This window comes from Taurulus bubalis, assembly GCF_910589615.1.
Source record: "Taurulus bubalis genome assembly, chromosome: 19".
Taxonomy (NCBI): Eukaryota; Metazoa; Chordata; class Actinopteri; order Perciformes; family Cottidae; genus Taurulus; species Taurulus bubalis.
This window is the reverse complement of record NC_136607.1, coordinates 11,784,209-11,799,285: the sequence shown is the minus strand read 5'-3', so window position 1 is coordinate 11,799,285 and position 15,077 is coordinate 11,784,209. Positions and strand designations below refer to the sequence as shown.

At 46.9% G+C, this 15,077-nt stretch overlaps 1 protein-coding gene across 1 annotated transcript; it reads right to left on the bottom strand.

Moving 5' to 3' along the window:
* Positions 1-939: 939 nt before the first annotated feature.
* On the bottom strand, positions 940-12,496 carry setd1ba (SET domain containing 1B, histone lysine methyltransferase a; the record flags this gene model as incomplete). Its single annotated transcript, XM_079235682.1, has 18 exons — positions 940-1,113; positions 1,237-1,374; positions 1,802-1,921; positions 2,063-2,188; positions 2,313-2,479; positions 2,785-4,074; positions 4,193-4,588; positions 4,675-4,747; positions 4,840-5,051; positions 5,137-5,230; positions 5,313-5,486; positions 6,091-6,840; positions 8,349-9,455; positions 10,004-10,125; positions 11,171-11,441; positions 11,705-11,803; positions 12,055-12,209; positions 12,436-12,496. 18 exons carry the CDS (start codon positions 12,494-12,496, stop codon positions 940-942), a joined length of 5,529 nt encoding a protein of 1,842 aa, XP_079091808.1.
* Positions 12,497-15,077: the final 2,581 nt, after the last annotated feature.

The following is a 15,077-nucleotide window of genomic DNA, read 5'->3' as shown; positions in this document are numbered from 1 at the left end:
GCACTCAAATTCTCTCACACAGCAGGCATGGGCACACACACACACACACACACGCGCGCGCACGCACGCACGCACATGCACGCACAGTAGATAGTGTCTTTGAAGAAACAAGAAAGAATAGAGCTACAGAAAACAAAACTGGAAAACACTGGACTATCAGGAACACAAATGCACACCATCTTTAACTTTTTTTTGTGCATAAACTGAAAGGAAGCAGCATGATCCATTGTTGGCTGGTACAAGCAGGCGGGATTTCCAAATATTCCAGATTTTGTGGCAGGATTTAACTTTGCTTGAATTTTTCTCATCAGTTTGATTTACGTCCAAGAAAAGTGGTGCAGAGGAGGTAGGAGCGAGAAAGCAAGGCCGCCGGGGCGCGGCACTCCGCCGCCTTCCCATCTGCTCAGATGCCCGACCACGTCTTCTCCCAAAGAGAGGCGTTTTCCTGGCGGGCTTGTGCGTCTCAGCAGTGTTATTAGTGAGCAGCTGAACGTGTTGTTGCTTGTTTGTTTTTCTGTACCACGCATTGTGTACGTAAAGCTTATGAGACGAAACAAGATGGTTTAAAAAGAAGTGTAAAACTGTACAAACCAGGAGAGGACGTGAAGGGAGCTATGTTGAAATACTGTCCGAGCTGAGAGGATCTGAAGTGTTTGAGTAAGTTCTGGGTCACTGGCAGACATAAAAAACGATGCGTTTTTTATTTCAAGAGCACCATGAATCGTAAACAATCTAGAGTTTAATGTGTGAAGAGGGCCGTACGGACGACTTGCAGCTTTCTTCTCCTCGATCCCCCCCAAAAAAAAAAAAAAAAGACCTTCCCTCTTCGGTTCCTCCTCGTAGAAGAGTCTCCACATGTGCCGGTCTTGAAAACTTGAATGAAATTTTGAAGGACAGCACTTTTACAACCCGGAGAGGATTGGAACCTCACCTGCAACGTTAATTCAGCGTTCCCCTACAGTTCTCCGCCCCACACAAACAGGGGATCTTCTCGTCCTCGATGGGGAACTTGTAGTCGTAAGTGATCTCCTCGTTGACATTAATGGGCTGTCTGGAGTAGATCACAATCTTCTTTTGAGACTCCACTGTGATGACCTTTGCATAACAGTTGGGCTGAAAAAAAACATAATAGAAATGTGTTATTATTATATTAAATTCCTTTTCTGCTGGTTTTTGTTTCATGGACGTGGTGCTGAAGCTTTTTCCAAAAGGAGCGTCACGCTGATATCGTCTTACATTGCAGCTGTGGTTGATGAAACGGGCGAAGTTGCCACACTTTGTAGCATCTATGATTGTGTCGTGGTCAACGCGGAACATGTAGCTGCTCCCGATGCCCTCCTCCTCGTAGCGCTTCTCTCGCATGTCCGCGATCACCTGTGAGGATTGGCACTTATTAGAATTCCGACTTCTGCTTTGAAATTAAACTAATGGCTTTAGATGGCACACTGCTGTCTACTTTAACCCCATTAATGCCCCTGGATATGAATTATATTAAACTGCATTGTGCCACAGACATTTTCTATGCAAACTCACAAGTTGACATTTATACTGTATAAGCCATCATATCTAGCACTCTGAGTTTCTTCTGAAAGAAAAGTGCGTTTAAAAATGAAATGTATTATTATTATTATTATCTATCAGCCCTGATTATCATGAAAGAGACATTTTGAGTTAGATGAATGCAAGTAAATTAGTAAAAATGTAATTATTGTTTACATAGAAGAAGAAGAAGAAGAAGAAGAAGAAGAAGAAGAAGAAGAAGAAGAAGAAGAAGAAGAAGAAATAAATAAGTCTCTCTCACCTGTCTGATGTTTTGTCCCACGTACTCTATCACCATTTCATCTGCGGCGATGGGCTCCATAGCAAACAGACCCCAGTCGTGGATGTGTGACTTGCAGAATCTGATCCTTTTCTTACGGAACTGAAAGAGAAAAGAGGAGACGAGTGTCAGTTGACTTTGAATGATGACAAACATTGCAATGCCGCCTGTCTGTCTTGTGTTCTTGCTTAATACGGTTTAAAAGTGACCCAGTGGAGCAAAGTTCAGTTGGTCTGTGTTTACCTTCAGCTGGTTGAACTTCAGCAGGTCACTGTCACACGCGAACGAGGACAACAAGCGCCGCTGCTCCGAGCGCCGCTCCGAGCCGGCTCTGGTGGAGGCGTGGACCTGTGCAGGAATACTCATACCCTGCAGAGAGGAAGATGGGGTTTTTTAAATGTGTTCAGCCACGGCAGGCTGACATGTATCATGCCTCTGAGGTTTTTTAACGTGAACACTGTCACCGAAGTCGCACTTCACAATCTGGTCTCACCTGCGTGTCGAACGGCGTCTCATCTAACTGCAGCTTGGTGCTCTGGAGGTACTTGATCTTGTCCTTCTTGTCGATCTTGTAGTATCCCTCGCTTCGCGCGCAGCCGGTCATGTGATCTCTCATGCCGTCGTCTCGTCTCTTTTTCTTCACTCTCGGGATGTTAGTTAGTGCAGGGAAGTCAAGGAAGAAACAACAAAAAAAGGCCTTGGGCCATAGCTGAGATGCCAAAACTAATTTGGATGCCCAACAGAATCTGCTATACGAACAACAGCCAAAACGTTCCTAGTTTTCACCACCAGAGGGGGCTGCTATGTGATATACATGCTACAAAACAGCTCAGACTCATTCGACTGGACTGATCTCTTCAAATGATTTGTGCAGCACTTTAAACTTTGACGTGTGACATACATAGAGAACAACATTACCGATAACATTTGGTGTAAATCAGCCAACAGTGAGCAGTAAAGGATATGAGGATGGTTGACCCAGAGCGTGTCGTTGAGCCAGTCGTTGCCGTTGTCCTGCTGGAGCATCTTCTCGTAAGTGATCTGCAGAAGCCGGATGTCTTCGTCGTCGATGCCTTCGTTCCAGATGTCGTACAGGATGGTCATCTCCTCGAACTCGGAGCGTGGATTAAAGTACGGCCGGAGCGGCGAGGAGACGGGTGACAGGCCGCCCAGCAGCAGCTCCTCCCAGCCTCGCCGTGCCCTCCGAATCGGCTTCACGATCACAGGCGCCTCTTCTTCGTAGGACAGGAAGCCCTCCTCGTCAGGTAGAACCGTCTGGGGCTTCACCTCTCTTTCCCTGAAATCCAGGCTCGGGTGGTGAGGGGTCTTGGCGGAAATGGCGGAGATTTTTTGCGTGGAAAGGTTGCCGAGTTGCGCGTCGTGAGGCAGGAGGGTGGACTCGGACGAGAGCTCCAAAGACTCATCAGCTGCAGAGACAGCTGGAATCTTTTTGCCTTTGGGTCGTCCAGGTTTCCTCTTTGATGAGGCAGTGTCTGAAGGCACAGGGACGTCGACGGTGAGACCAGCGGGCAGATCTTCGGGGACACTGACCGAATGCTCTGCTCCAGCTGACGGGGCCTGGCTGGGCAGAGTGCTGATGGGCGGCTCCTTGAAAACGGGTCGCTCATCCAGGCTCTCAGTGGATATTTTCCTATTAAAAGCCAGTGCTGTGGGGTCAGGGAAGACAGGGGTGAAGGTTAAGTCTCTTCCTGGAGTGCGGGGGACTCCAGCACTAAGGACAGGGGATTGTGCAGGGTAGGAAAAGGGGCTACCGGGGATGTGAGGGGAGATAAGCAAAAGGTTGCTACCCGTCAGCGGGGCATCACTGCCAGGCGTGACGGGCACGGTGTCCGTGCTCTGGGACTTGCCCAGACTCCGAGAGCGCTCCAACAGGTCCCTGCCCGGCGTGCGGGGGATGTCCTCGTCTGTGGGGAGCCGGGCCCGCTGAGGGAGGTCAGGCAGGGGACCAGGGGGCAGATGAAGGAGGGATCGACCCTCTAGAGCCGGGTGAGGAGGGAGAGGGAGGTGCATTAAAGATGCAGAGACAGTTTTGGGGGCAGGTGTGTTAGCGTCTACGCGGGATAGGGCTAATCGACCGGGGGTGACGGGCACTTCCTCGGCCTCTGCTTTACCTTTGTCTTTTGCCTCCTGGTCGCTGTCGGGCAGGGCGCCCGTGGGCGTGGACGGCCGAAGGTTTGCTACATGCTCCTTCACTGCAGGAATGTTAACGTCCACACTGATGTCTTGCTCTTGGACTACAAGACAAAAAAAAGATATTAATTGAATGTATCATCTGACATTCATTTTGCCGAATGACAAGTACCGTTGTTTAAATTATACATGTTTGCGCTGAATAACACAGCAGACACTCACCTGGGATGCCTTTGGGGGATGGAGGCTTCAGCTCCTCCTTCACCTCCGCCTCAGGACTAGGAGGTCTGCTTTTGGGTTTGCTGCTTAGCTTCACTCTGCTCCTCGGCTCCTCCGTGTCCTCTGGGACCGTCCCCGAAGGAGCGCATGGTGCCTTGATCTCTGCCTTCCCTCCGTCTTCATCAGAAGAGGAAATTGATGAAGACGAAGAGGACGAGGTGGTCACTGCTTCTTTGCCTTCAACCTCCACATCGTGTACTGCCGCCGCCGTCTCCTCCTCTTCTTCTTCTTCCTCCTCCTCATCCTCTTCCTCTTCCGAGCTTAACTCGTACTCAGAGGAGTCTGCGCTTTCTGCCGAGGAGACCGAGCTGGCTTTGGAGGAAGCTGAGCTCTCTTCTTCTGAAAGAAATGTGGAAGATAAATTATTAATTACAGGAAACAGCGGAACTAAATGAAAAAAAACAACTGTTTTGTATCGAAAGTACCTTCATCAGACGAATCTGAGGAGGCGCTCTCACTGGATGAGTCTTCATCATCACCCTCCTCGTCACCACTCTCCTAAGAGATGATAACAGATCATAAGAATGTTTACAAAATGCACAAATAGTCATGTGAATAGTCACACAGATACAGGATTAATGACTGCTTACTTTTCCTGACGACAGCCTATCTGTAACCTGAGTTTTCTCAGGCTCCTCCTCCCTGTCGGACAATGACTCCTCTTCCTTTCCCGAGGTGTCCACCTCCTCCTCTCCCTCGCTGTCCAGTTCGAGTGGCCGCGAGTGCCGTCGCTTTGCTGACGCACTGTCGGCGTCCATTTTGGAATCGTCCAACGGGAGCTCGGCTGGGTCTCGATCCCGGTCTGACAAAAACAAGCCAGGAGACAAATTAGCGATTGGCAATTTCGCAAAACAACAGAAAGAAGAGAAACCCAGCGAGAGCGTTACCTTCATCCTCCAGCTCGTCGTCCACTGGGGTGGAGGGTCGTGCTCGTTTGTTGTCGCCTGCCGTTGCAGCCTCAGGCGGGTCCTTCCTTTTCACCTGAACACAACATGCAACCATTAAACACCAACAGGCGGGGGAACTGGCGTCGTCCATGTTGACATGAAGACAAAGGCCGTACCTTGAAGGAGGGCAGGCGGATGGCCCCTCGTAAACTGATTCCCAGGCCCATTCCCTCGTAGCCCAGACCCTCGCCCTTGTTCCAGTTCTCCAGCAGACTTGAACCCATCGTCTCTTTGGGTTTGGGTCTTTCTTCTTCCTTCCCCTCGGCACCCTTCACTGGAGTCAACGATACCTGTGGAAAAACAAGATGATCTTTTCATGTCTGAACATGTCTGCCTTTAGTCTACAGATCAATTTTCATGAAGCAAACTGTGCTTCATGTAAATTAATCATGATCAGATATCGGTAGATTATTTTTCCAATTGATCGTGAAGGAGACGTCTTTAACTTGCTTGTTTTATCTGATCAACAAAACCCCAAAGTGGTCAATTGAACAAGATATAGAACAGAAAAGAGCAGCAAAACCTCCTATCACAGTTTCTGGAAACAATGAATATTTGGCATTGATTGACCAATGAATTAAAATATTAACTTGATTAAAACAATGTGTTTACAACATCATCTTTTTTTATTCAAACTATTTTTCCAAATCATCAGCTCAGGTTTTATGGCACTTAAAACTACAAAGAGAGGTTGTTTTTTATTAATCCTCTAAAGGCATCATGTTTTGATTGCTGCTTTGATGTTCCTGAACATTTGTGCTGGATGGTTTGGCAAACATGTTTTTTATTATATATACAAATAAATAATATAATATGTTCCCACACATACACAAGTGTGGTTATAAGCTCTCTTTGCTTCTGTTTCCATCTTGGAAGGTGAAATGAATTACTTACCTTTGCCGAGTGTTCCTTCTTTTCCCACCAGTCATCAAAGGCTCTGAAAGCCACCACCTCCACCATTTTGCGGTTAAGGTCCCTCTTCATGATGGCCTTCAGCTCCTTGACAATGACCAGCAGAACACCGTCAACGGTGGCCTTGTGGGGATCCTCCTTTTTAGTCTCATATCCAGGAGGAGGAACAGTAGGGTTGAACTTTGGTATACTGGGATGCTGCCACTGTTGTCCGGGTGCTGCTGCGCCGGCAGCAGGTGTGGCGCCCATCGCCACAGGCTGGTAGGGCGCCCCATAGGGCACAGACGCGGCGCTGTCCATAAAATGTGCATATTGATAGGGACCTCTCGTCTGAGCCATGCGACTCAGCATCTGCTGCTGCATCTGGAAGGACATGGGAACGGTGCTCCACTGTTCCCACCGCAAGCAGTTCATCAGCTCCATTTGCACCAGCGGCATCATGCTGTGAGCGTAGGGGCCCATGGGTGGCAGCATATGGTGAGGCACTCCAGGATGACCGGCCAGGTGAGGATGTCCCGAGACGGCAGAGTGAGCGGCCAAGTGGTGATGCGAGAGCTGGAAGCCGACCTGGTGCGGGAGAGAAGCGAAGCCGGGAGGAGGCATGGAAATGGTCTGCATCGGGGACACGGCAGAGTTCATGACGATGCCCTGGACGCAGTCTCCACCGCTGTTTGGAGTCCCGGGCATCTCATCGTCGGAAATCTCCATGTCTTCACCCGACGACTGATGACCCTGCGGAAAAAAACAGACAACCGGTCAGGACTATGTGAGGTCAACACAGGGTACATGAGCACAACTGAGCAAACGCCATTGACTTGTGAAGGCCTTGAGATAAGGTTGAAAAGCTCAGGAAAAAAAGCTAGTAAGTGGACCTTGAGTTAAGAGTTTTGTAAACCTGCCCATTTAGCTTTACCAATAATTATGGGTGTAGTTTGACATTTCCCCCCAGATTTTTGGGGGGGAAATGTCAAACTTACTTTGAGAAATATAAACATATTTAAACTTTGGCTGGGAACATTTTAATCAAGACATATCTGATCAAAGTATAAGTAAACACCAATACCATCCTGCAGTACCAAAAAGCACAGAGGTTTGTGAATCATTCAATAAAAGCAACAAATGATCAGTTCAAAGTTTAGTCTCTCGGCGTGCACAGTCACACAACTGATCCAAGTCATTGGTCAGCATGTCTCCAAACTGCTCTGGGCCATAGTGGATAAATGTCCGTGCAACACTTGTGCCATTACACAACACATCCGCATTTTAAAATCTTCTTCCCTGACGTTTATTATCATAAAAGGATTTATGTCACAACTGCTGCCAGAATGAAACTAAGGAGAGTAAACTCAGCATGGGAGTGGCGTCGTTATCCAAATGACCTGTTTGCAGTGCTTGCTATGTGATAACTTGAAATGTGAGACATGAGCCGCTGCGGCCAATCCTGACAGTCGAGTTCAACAAAACCAGGAAGTGTGGTGTTGAATGGGGCTAACTGCCAAACTGTGTTTTCCTCCGTGTGCGCGTGTGGCGAGTGTTAGAAAGCGGAAATAAGAGCACTCAATTCCCCCACAGCAGAGCGGCTCTTGTTTCTCCAAGCACAACACCAAAAGCAGAAATACAACAGCACAGGCCAGATGGTGTTACTATGACTTCAAACAAGGAGAGCAACTTCATATGAATGTGAAGGTATTTGTGAGGCTGTGCGCTCAATCTGAAACTTTTCATTCGTAGCTCAACTGTTTTGCCTGTGTCAACAAGGAATTTTACATCTATGTGTATTCATAGACTATTGTGCACACGTAAGCACTTTTTTACGGGTAAAAGACTACTTGTTGGTCCTTTTAAAATCGTATTTGTACTTTTTGCATAAAAATTATCAACACAGCAGCGGCCAATTGCAATAGCAAACACCTTTTTGTGCTGCCTTGAGACATAGATCGAGATCGAAACTTCCTTCATGAAGTGTAATGAAAGAAAATAAACAAAAAAAAAGGGAAAGTTTACTACGATCACCTTGCACTGAAACTAGACCTTAATTCCGGTGTCCCCAGTGTAACCGTCACAGCTGTGAGTAAACATCAACGAAGCAAGACGGTCAATGCAAACTCTGTTTAGCTACATTCGGAACCTGGGGCTGTTCTTTTCCGTGGAAAGCAACTTAACACATGGAAATATGAAAACTATTATTTTTCATGTGCAACATAAGTTTGATGCAAATATAAAGAAAAGGTGTGTCCTACCATTTCAATTATTTCAGTGGGAGTGTGGCCTCGAAAATGTCCATCTTTGAGGTCACTGTTGCTCATTGTCTCCTGGACCGGAGGACTGATTCTCTTGCTCAGGGACGCAGTTCCGGGAATCGGCTCTTCATCTTCCGACTCTGGCAGTGGGGTCGGACTGATGTCCTCCAAGCCTGTGCTCGAGGGACGGGAGTTTTGCAGGCCACCTTGGGAGCCGCTCGTGTAAGGGGGAATTGGGGATAGCTGAGAGGACGAGGAGGAAATCGGACTTCCCTCCATACGCACCTCAGTGTCTGAGTCTCGCTCCTCCAGGAACGGCAGCAGTTTTGTCCTTTTCTCCTTGAGGAGCATCTCAATTCGGGAATCCAGGCTATTGCGCTCCAGATCAAGTGTGGGGGAGCCAGGTGAGGGGCAGTGCTCTGGGGTCTGAGGAGGAGGGGTGGTCGGATGGGGCATGGGCTCGGGCGGAGGCTCTGGGATTGGAGGAGTTTCCGGTCTATCCTTGACGGGTAAAAAGTCAGTGGCAGCTGCCAGAGGCGGCTGCGGGGGTCGAAGGTACTCACCCTCCCGTTGGGCTGGGTGATGGAAAGCAGGCTCTGAAGGAGGGAACGCGGGGGGCAAAGGAGCCTGGTAGGGCGAGAAGGCCGACTTGAAGTTGGGCGTAGCAGGGAGAGGCGGCGTGTAGGTGAAGGCGGGGGTGGAGGGCGGAGGTTCCGGTGGGGTGAGTTGGTGCTGTTTGAAGGGAGCCTGCTCGGACGTCGTACTTCTGTACATGTTGCTGCGGTACTGAGGCTTCTCCGGTCTGCGGTTGTACGCATCCTGGAACTTACTCTGGTGTCTGTGAGACTTGTAACTTCCAGAGCTCTCGGCCCGGCTGGACTGGTACGCCGGGGTGGACTGCCGACTGGAGAAATTGGAGTCTTGAGAGAAGGGCGTACCCGACTGGCGCGGAGTATGAGGGGTTCCCTGGGACTGGGGCGTGTCCTGCCTTAGGCTGGAGTAGCCCGTCTCCTGGGACTGAGGAGTGGTGGAGCTGCTGCTAGGAGGCAATGTTCCTCCACCAGCAGACACGCTGCTCTCCGACAACCTGCGGATGGGCTCGCAGGCCTTAGAGGAGAGAAGCAGGCTCGAGGTTAATCAAAGGTGTCCCAGGCAAACATGCACAGCTCTGAATACTTAAAATACATTTAATGGAACATAAGGAGTAACTGTAAATCAATCCAATCAGGAAAAATATTTGGATGATTTTCACCAAATGAACAATAATGACATCTCCCAGGATACATTTTTTTAATGAAAGCAACTAGTGGATAAGGATTTCCAGCACAATGCCTGAGGCTTCTTGTGCGATGAGGCCAAAGTGCACATTTCAGTGGCTTTGTCATTTCAGTCCACAGGCTGGATAACATTTCCTCTGCTCTACTCTACCACCTGCTGCGCTGATAAAATGGATTACAGATAAGGGTGTCAGTTTAGACTGGTCAGTTATTTCTACAAAGTAACACAGGCAAGTCAGTGATCACCAGGCTGACATAGAAAAAAACCTGTACCAAACTACAGTATTGTCTGACTCTCACTGACACAGTTAATAGCGTGATTTATAATAAACACATGAACAAAACATTGTTTTTGCATATTGTTAAACGCAGTTTTACCAGTAGGGCTTCTGCCAGGCTACGAGGGGAAACTTCCCGGACCTCCTCTCCCCCAACAGGGAGGGTCTGCGGGGTGTAGCTGCCGTTCATCAGGAGCTGGAAGTACCTCAGGCGATTCTCACCTGCAGAGTGGTAAACATGCGTTGGTCTGATGACGAGTAAATAAAGAAGGCTTAATGCCAGCAAGCTTTATTAAAACTAGTCTGTCAGCTGAACTCAAACCTAAACATTTGTAGATACACAAACTCAGTTTCCTTTTATAGTGCACACTTTCCAAATATTTGGAAAGTGTGCACTATAGGAGCATTACAAACTAATGTCATATAATTGGGCCTGCCTATTTATATATGAACTGTAAAACATAATAATGAACTCAATAAATATTGTTAATGTACGTTTGTTACTCTGGGAAGGTACATGTAACGGATACAGTAGATGTACTATAACCACACAAACATGTCTTAATAAGACTTACCACATCCTCCACAACATGCAACACTTGTTCACTACAATTCTTATTAAGAATATTCATAAATAGAAAATTAATACATTTGCGGAAATAATTCAAAGGAATTGCACTTGTGCAGCCACAACAAACTGTGCACATTGTACTTAAAAACATCAGTCAGTATGTTGCCTTCATATGAACACAGATGCAAAACTTTTGCCAGTCAAATAAAAATGACTTTACATTGCCTTGAAGAGGAATTAATGTTGTTGGTCGGCATCAATGAGAAGCAACAGCAGAGTCTTTGAACCTTAACACTGTTACTGACAGAAAGTCTAACGAAGATTTAAGGCAAGCATACAATATATAATATATATATATATTATATGTGACTTAACAGAGACAAAGTGAAGGTGGAGAGGAGTCTGGATTGGTTTTGTGTTTGTTTACGGGTCTGAAATGATGCACAGAGGGAGTACACAGCCCCCTCAGAGTCCCGCTTGTGGGAGCAGACTTACATTCAATGAAATTCAATTACCCCACGTTACCAGGCAGCACATGTAAAGGTGCACACGTGATTGCCGCCCTCATAGTAATTAGAAAACAAGGAGACATTTCTCTCGGAATGAAGGCTCTTGCTCCTGCAGCAGAGAGAAGACCTGCTCCTGCATAAATGTAGGCTACACATCTTTCCCTGGAATGACAGAATCACTGTTTACCTTTCGGGTCCAGCTCCACGTGGATGAAGTTTCCCATAACAGATGTCTTGTGGAGCGACTGCACGGCCACTTTGGCGGCCTTCACGTTCTCAAAAACAACTTTGGCGATCCCCAGGTGCTTTTTGTTCTTCGGATTGTACAAGATCTCCACGTGCTCGATTTCCCCAAATTTTTTGCACATGTCGGAAAGAAATCCTTCCCGAACGTTGTCGTTGAGCCGGGCGAACGTCACCTCCTTCGGGGGAACCGGGCCGATGTAACACTCGTCGATCTGGAAGCAGGAGGAGAGGGGTTAACGGGAGAGGGGCTTCCGGGGACATGTTGCAGCAGCGTGGTGCCGTTTCTGACAGCTGATCTGAGAGCAGTACCGGAGCAGTTACGATGGACATGCAACTCCACTCAGCAAGAGTAGTGCGTCTTATTTGGCTTTTAACAGCCCCCTTCCGACATCCCGAAGATGAGTGAGGGGGGTGTGTCTGCAACTTTTGACAGCCCCACAGAGTCCAAAAAGCTGGACTCAGAGTGGAAGTATACCTTAAACGTCGGCACCGGTAGGTCCGTCTCTTTGTACTTAGTCCAGAGACGACCGATCCTGGGGTCTCGGACGATGTCCACTGGTGGTATCCCGGGGTTCTGTGGGACAAGGGGGAGGACGAGAGGAGGGGGAGACACTTGTGTTATCCATACTTTCACAACTTCACGCGTTGCGGACTTGTTGCAAAGAAGTTTGGCACAAACCAAACGCGGCGGCGGGTTAAAAAGCCTGAAGGTGACGGAGCGCACCGTGGCCACCGCTCCGCCACATTGTAACCCGTCATGGAGGTCGGCTACTCGGTTACTATTGTCGCCCCCGTCTCGCCGCATTCAAAAGGCGGTCCACTTACGGGCATGTTGAAAGTCTGTCCATCGTAGCGGTAGAGTTTGTGCGGTCCCTTCTTCAGCGCCGGGTCGATAATCAACTTGTAACTTCTACAGTGGTGACTCCGCTTCTCCGCCGCCGAGCCGCTGACGGGATGGCTGTCCATGCCGTTCGCCAAACCTGAAACGACAGGCAGCGACAAGGAGAGAGGAGCTATCGTTAGGCAACGCTACACACGGTCCCGTTAGCAGCCCCCCCGACACACTTTGAAAACAGCCACACGATGCATGGCTCTGGTGGTCGGGGTAACCCAAGTGGCGGCGAAAACGGGATCTAGCGTATATCCCAGCTACGGAAAACAGGCATTAGGAGGGCTGGAGAAAGAGGGGAAAAAGAACCAGCTTACTTGAACTCTGCTTTCTGCCATGGTCTTCGTTCAATCTGTTTTTCTCCCCTGGCTTGGACATGGTTCGTCCGATCGAGGGATTGTTCTCTAATTGACGAAAAGACGAAATCGCTTTCCTTTCGCCGCTTACATTACATGATTTAGCTTGAAGAATACTGCCTCCTTTTCGGCGAGAGCCAACACATATTGTGTGCCTCTGGTCTGTAGCTTCTGTCTCTTCCACAATACACCGCTAGGCTTGCCCACCGCCGACGCTAGCCGCACTTTCGCTATAAACTCGTTTATATTTCTGCCGCTCATTTAATTATACTATCACCTTGAATGCAATTGTTTCGTTTAAAACGACTCGGGCGATAACGTTCGTATGTATATATGATATTACTATAGACCTGGTGACCGTTCGGCGTTGCTAAATCTCTAAATATTTTTTGTGTGGAATCTGTCGTCTGCATTTACCCAAATGGCAAACACAAGATAGACACAGGGGCAATATCTTCTCAACTGCCCCTAAAGGCAAATAATAATGCTTTGGTCGCAGGTTTTTTTTGGTACACTTGTGGTCGTTAACAAATGCATGCATGTCGGGCTGCTTTTGTAAACGTAAACAATCAAATGGTGACACCGCTGCATTTCACATTAGCAGCCACTTGACTGCTAATGTGAAATTACTACCAGATTAACGCGATTAAAATACGAAACTCGGCTGGTAACGAGTTGTATTTAACAGCCAGGCGAATGTTTATAACCGTCGGAATGCGGCCGTTGGTTCGCTGTCAATTAGTGTAATCCAGACTAACTAGTGCCAAGCCGTTGTGTTGGCCCTCTTTTTAAAACAGCGTGAAGTTTTTAATTATACAATCTTAACCCCGTATGGTTTTCTTATATTTTTCTAATTATATTTATGAATTGCATATTGCCGACAATATTTTTGTTTGACATTGCCTGGTGTTTTGCAGTGCTCGGGCAATTGGCTGGTTAACAGCGGTAGCTCAGCGGGCCAATCAGAGCGCAGCAGCAGAGGAGCCGTCTGCTATTAGAGGCACGGCTCAGGAGTCCTTCAACAGAGAGCAGAGAGAGGGGGCCGAGCGCTCTCGGCAGCCATTTTCCTGAAACAGGACTCAATGGCCTATATGGGTTTCCTTTGTTCCAAAAGGGATCTTACACTTGATTTCCTCATCTCTCACGGACTATGATAAAACTATGATTCTTCCTTTTAAAGGATTGAGAAGAAGGAAGAGAATGTACTGGATGTAATACCCTGTGACATCTTGAGCCTTTTTTCCTCTGCCTGGAATCCATCTTTGTCTTAACTAGGTCATGGCACACCCATATAATAGTATTTATATTTCTTAAGTGATAAGAAACCAAATGTTGTGAATAAACAGTTGTGTGATCTTGCAGATGTTAAATTAGGAAAACAGTTAAAGTAATGTGTGATTGTTGGCATTGCACATATGGCCTTGTAGGGATATGAGTAAGTTCAACTCTTTTATAATCATTTTAAAATGTTTTGCTTATTTAATAATGTAAAATGTGAGGCATGCAGTTACTGTTATTAAACATGTTTTTCTGTCTATCTATTGAGCTATCATCTATTTAATCACAGAAATATTTGCATTTGTAATAGGCAACTTTTATTAAATATGTTCACTGAGTATGACACTGCTCCTCAAATGACAGAAAGCAGGCCATGGATAACTAATGGCCTTTTGTAAAATAGTTTATTGTGCTGCCTGGAATTTTGACTGTTGATTGATAACCCATTTGCTTTGATCAATGCCTTTAAAACACTTTCCTCTCACAACAGCAATGCTTAACACCCGTGGTGGCTTGTGTGCTGTAGATTACCCCTCCTACAATTTAGAGAACGATTACGTTTGTGCCGTCCATTTGCCATATAAGAACCAAATGCGTCCAAAGTGTAATCGTCGGCTTGACCTTGCGTCAAGGGCACATTTAAATGTATTTAGACGCTCATGTAGGTAGCCTTTAACAGTTTCTACAACGGTTAAAAAAACAGACTGTCAAACTTCAGAGGAAACAGAGGGAAAACTACGGTGAAAATATTTACCTCAGCACTTTGGTGAAATGCAGTTAACAGGCCTAAACGCAGGGGCAGAAGGAATGTTTTCAGCTCCATCTTCGGATCCTCTAATAATGGCATTAATAAGGGGTGGGATAGCATCTCCTGAAAAGGAAGGAATCCATTAGCACGAAAGACAGAAAGCTCTTTTGAAAACTTTTTTTGATCAATAGGCATTGCCTCTGAGCCAGCGAATATGCATCTTCAAGCATCATATCTGTGTGGGCAATATGCAAACCATCTCCTCTCTCTCTCTCCTTGAAGACAGGATTGCAGTCAAGTAGGCTTTAACCTCTTCAATTTCGACATTTTCTAACTGAGCTACATCACATAACAAAACAAGGAAATGTTTGGAAAGGTAATGGATTTTGAGCTATTTCACTTAATTTGCCAGTTTATGTCTAATTGTAAGTTAAGTGTTATATATACTACAGGACATGACAACATGAACAATAAATACGTGTGGTTAAAACGTTATCAGCATAACTGTATTGGCTTTTGTAATATTTATCCATAAGTCGTATTTGTGTTTGATATTGTAAACTTACAGTTTGCATTC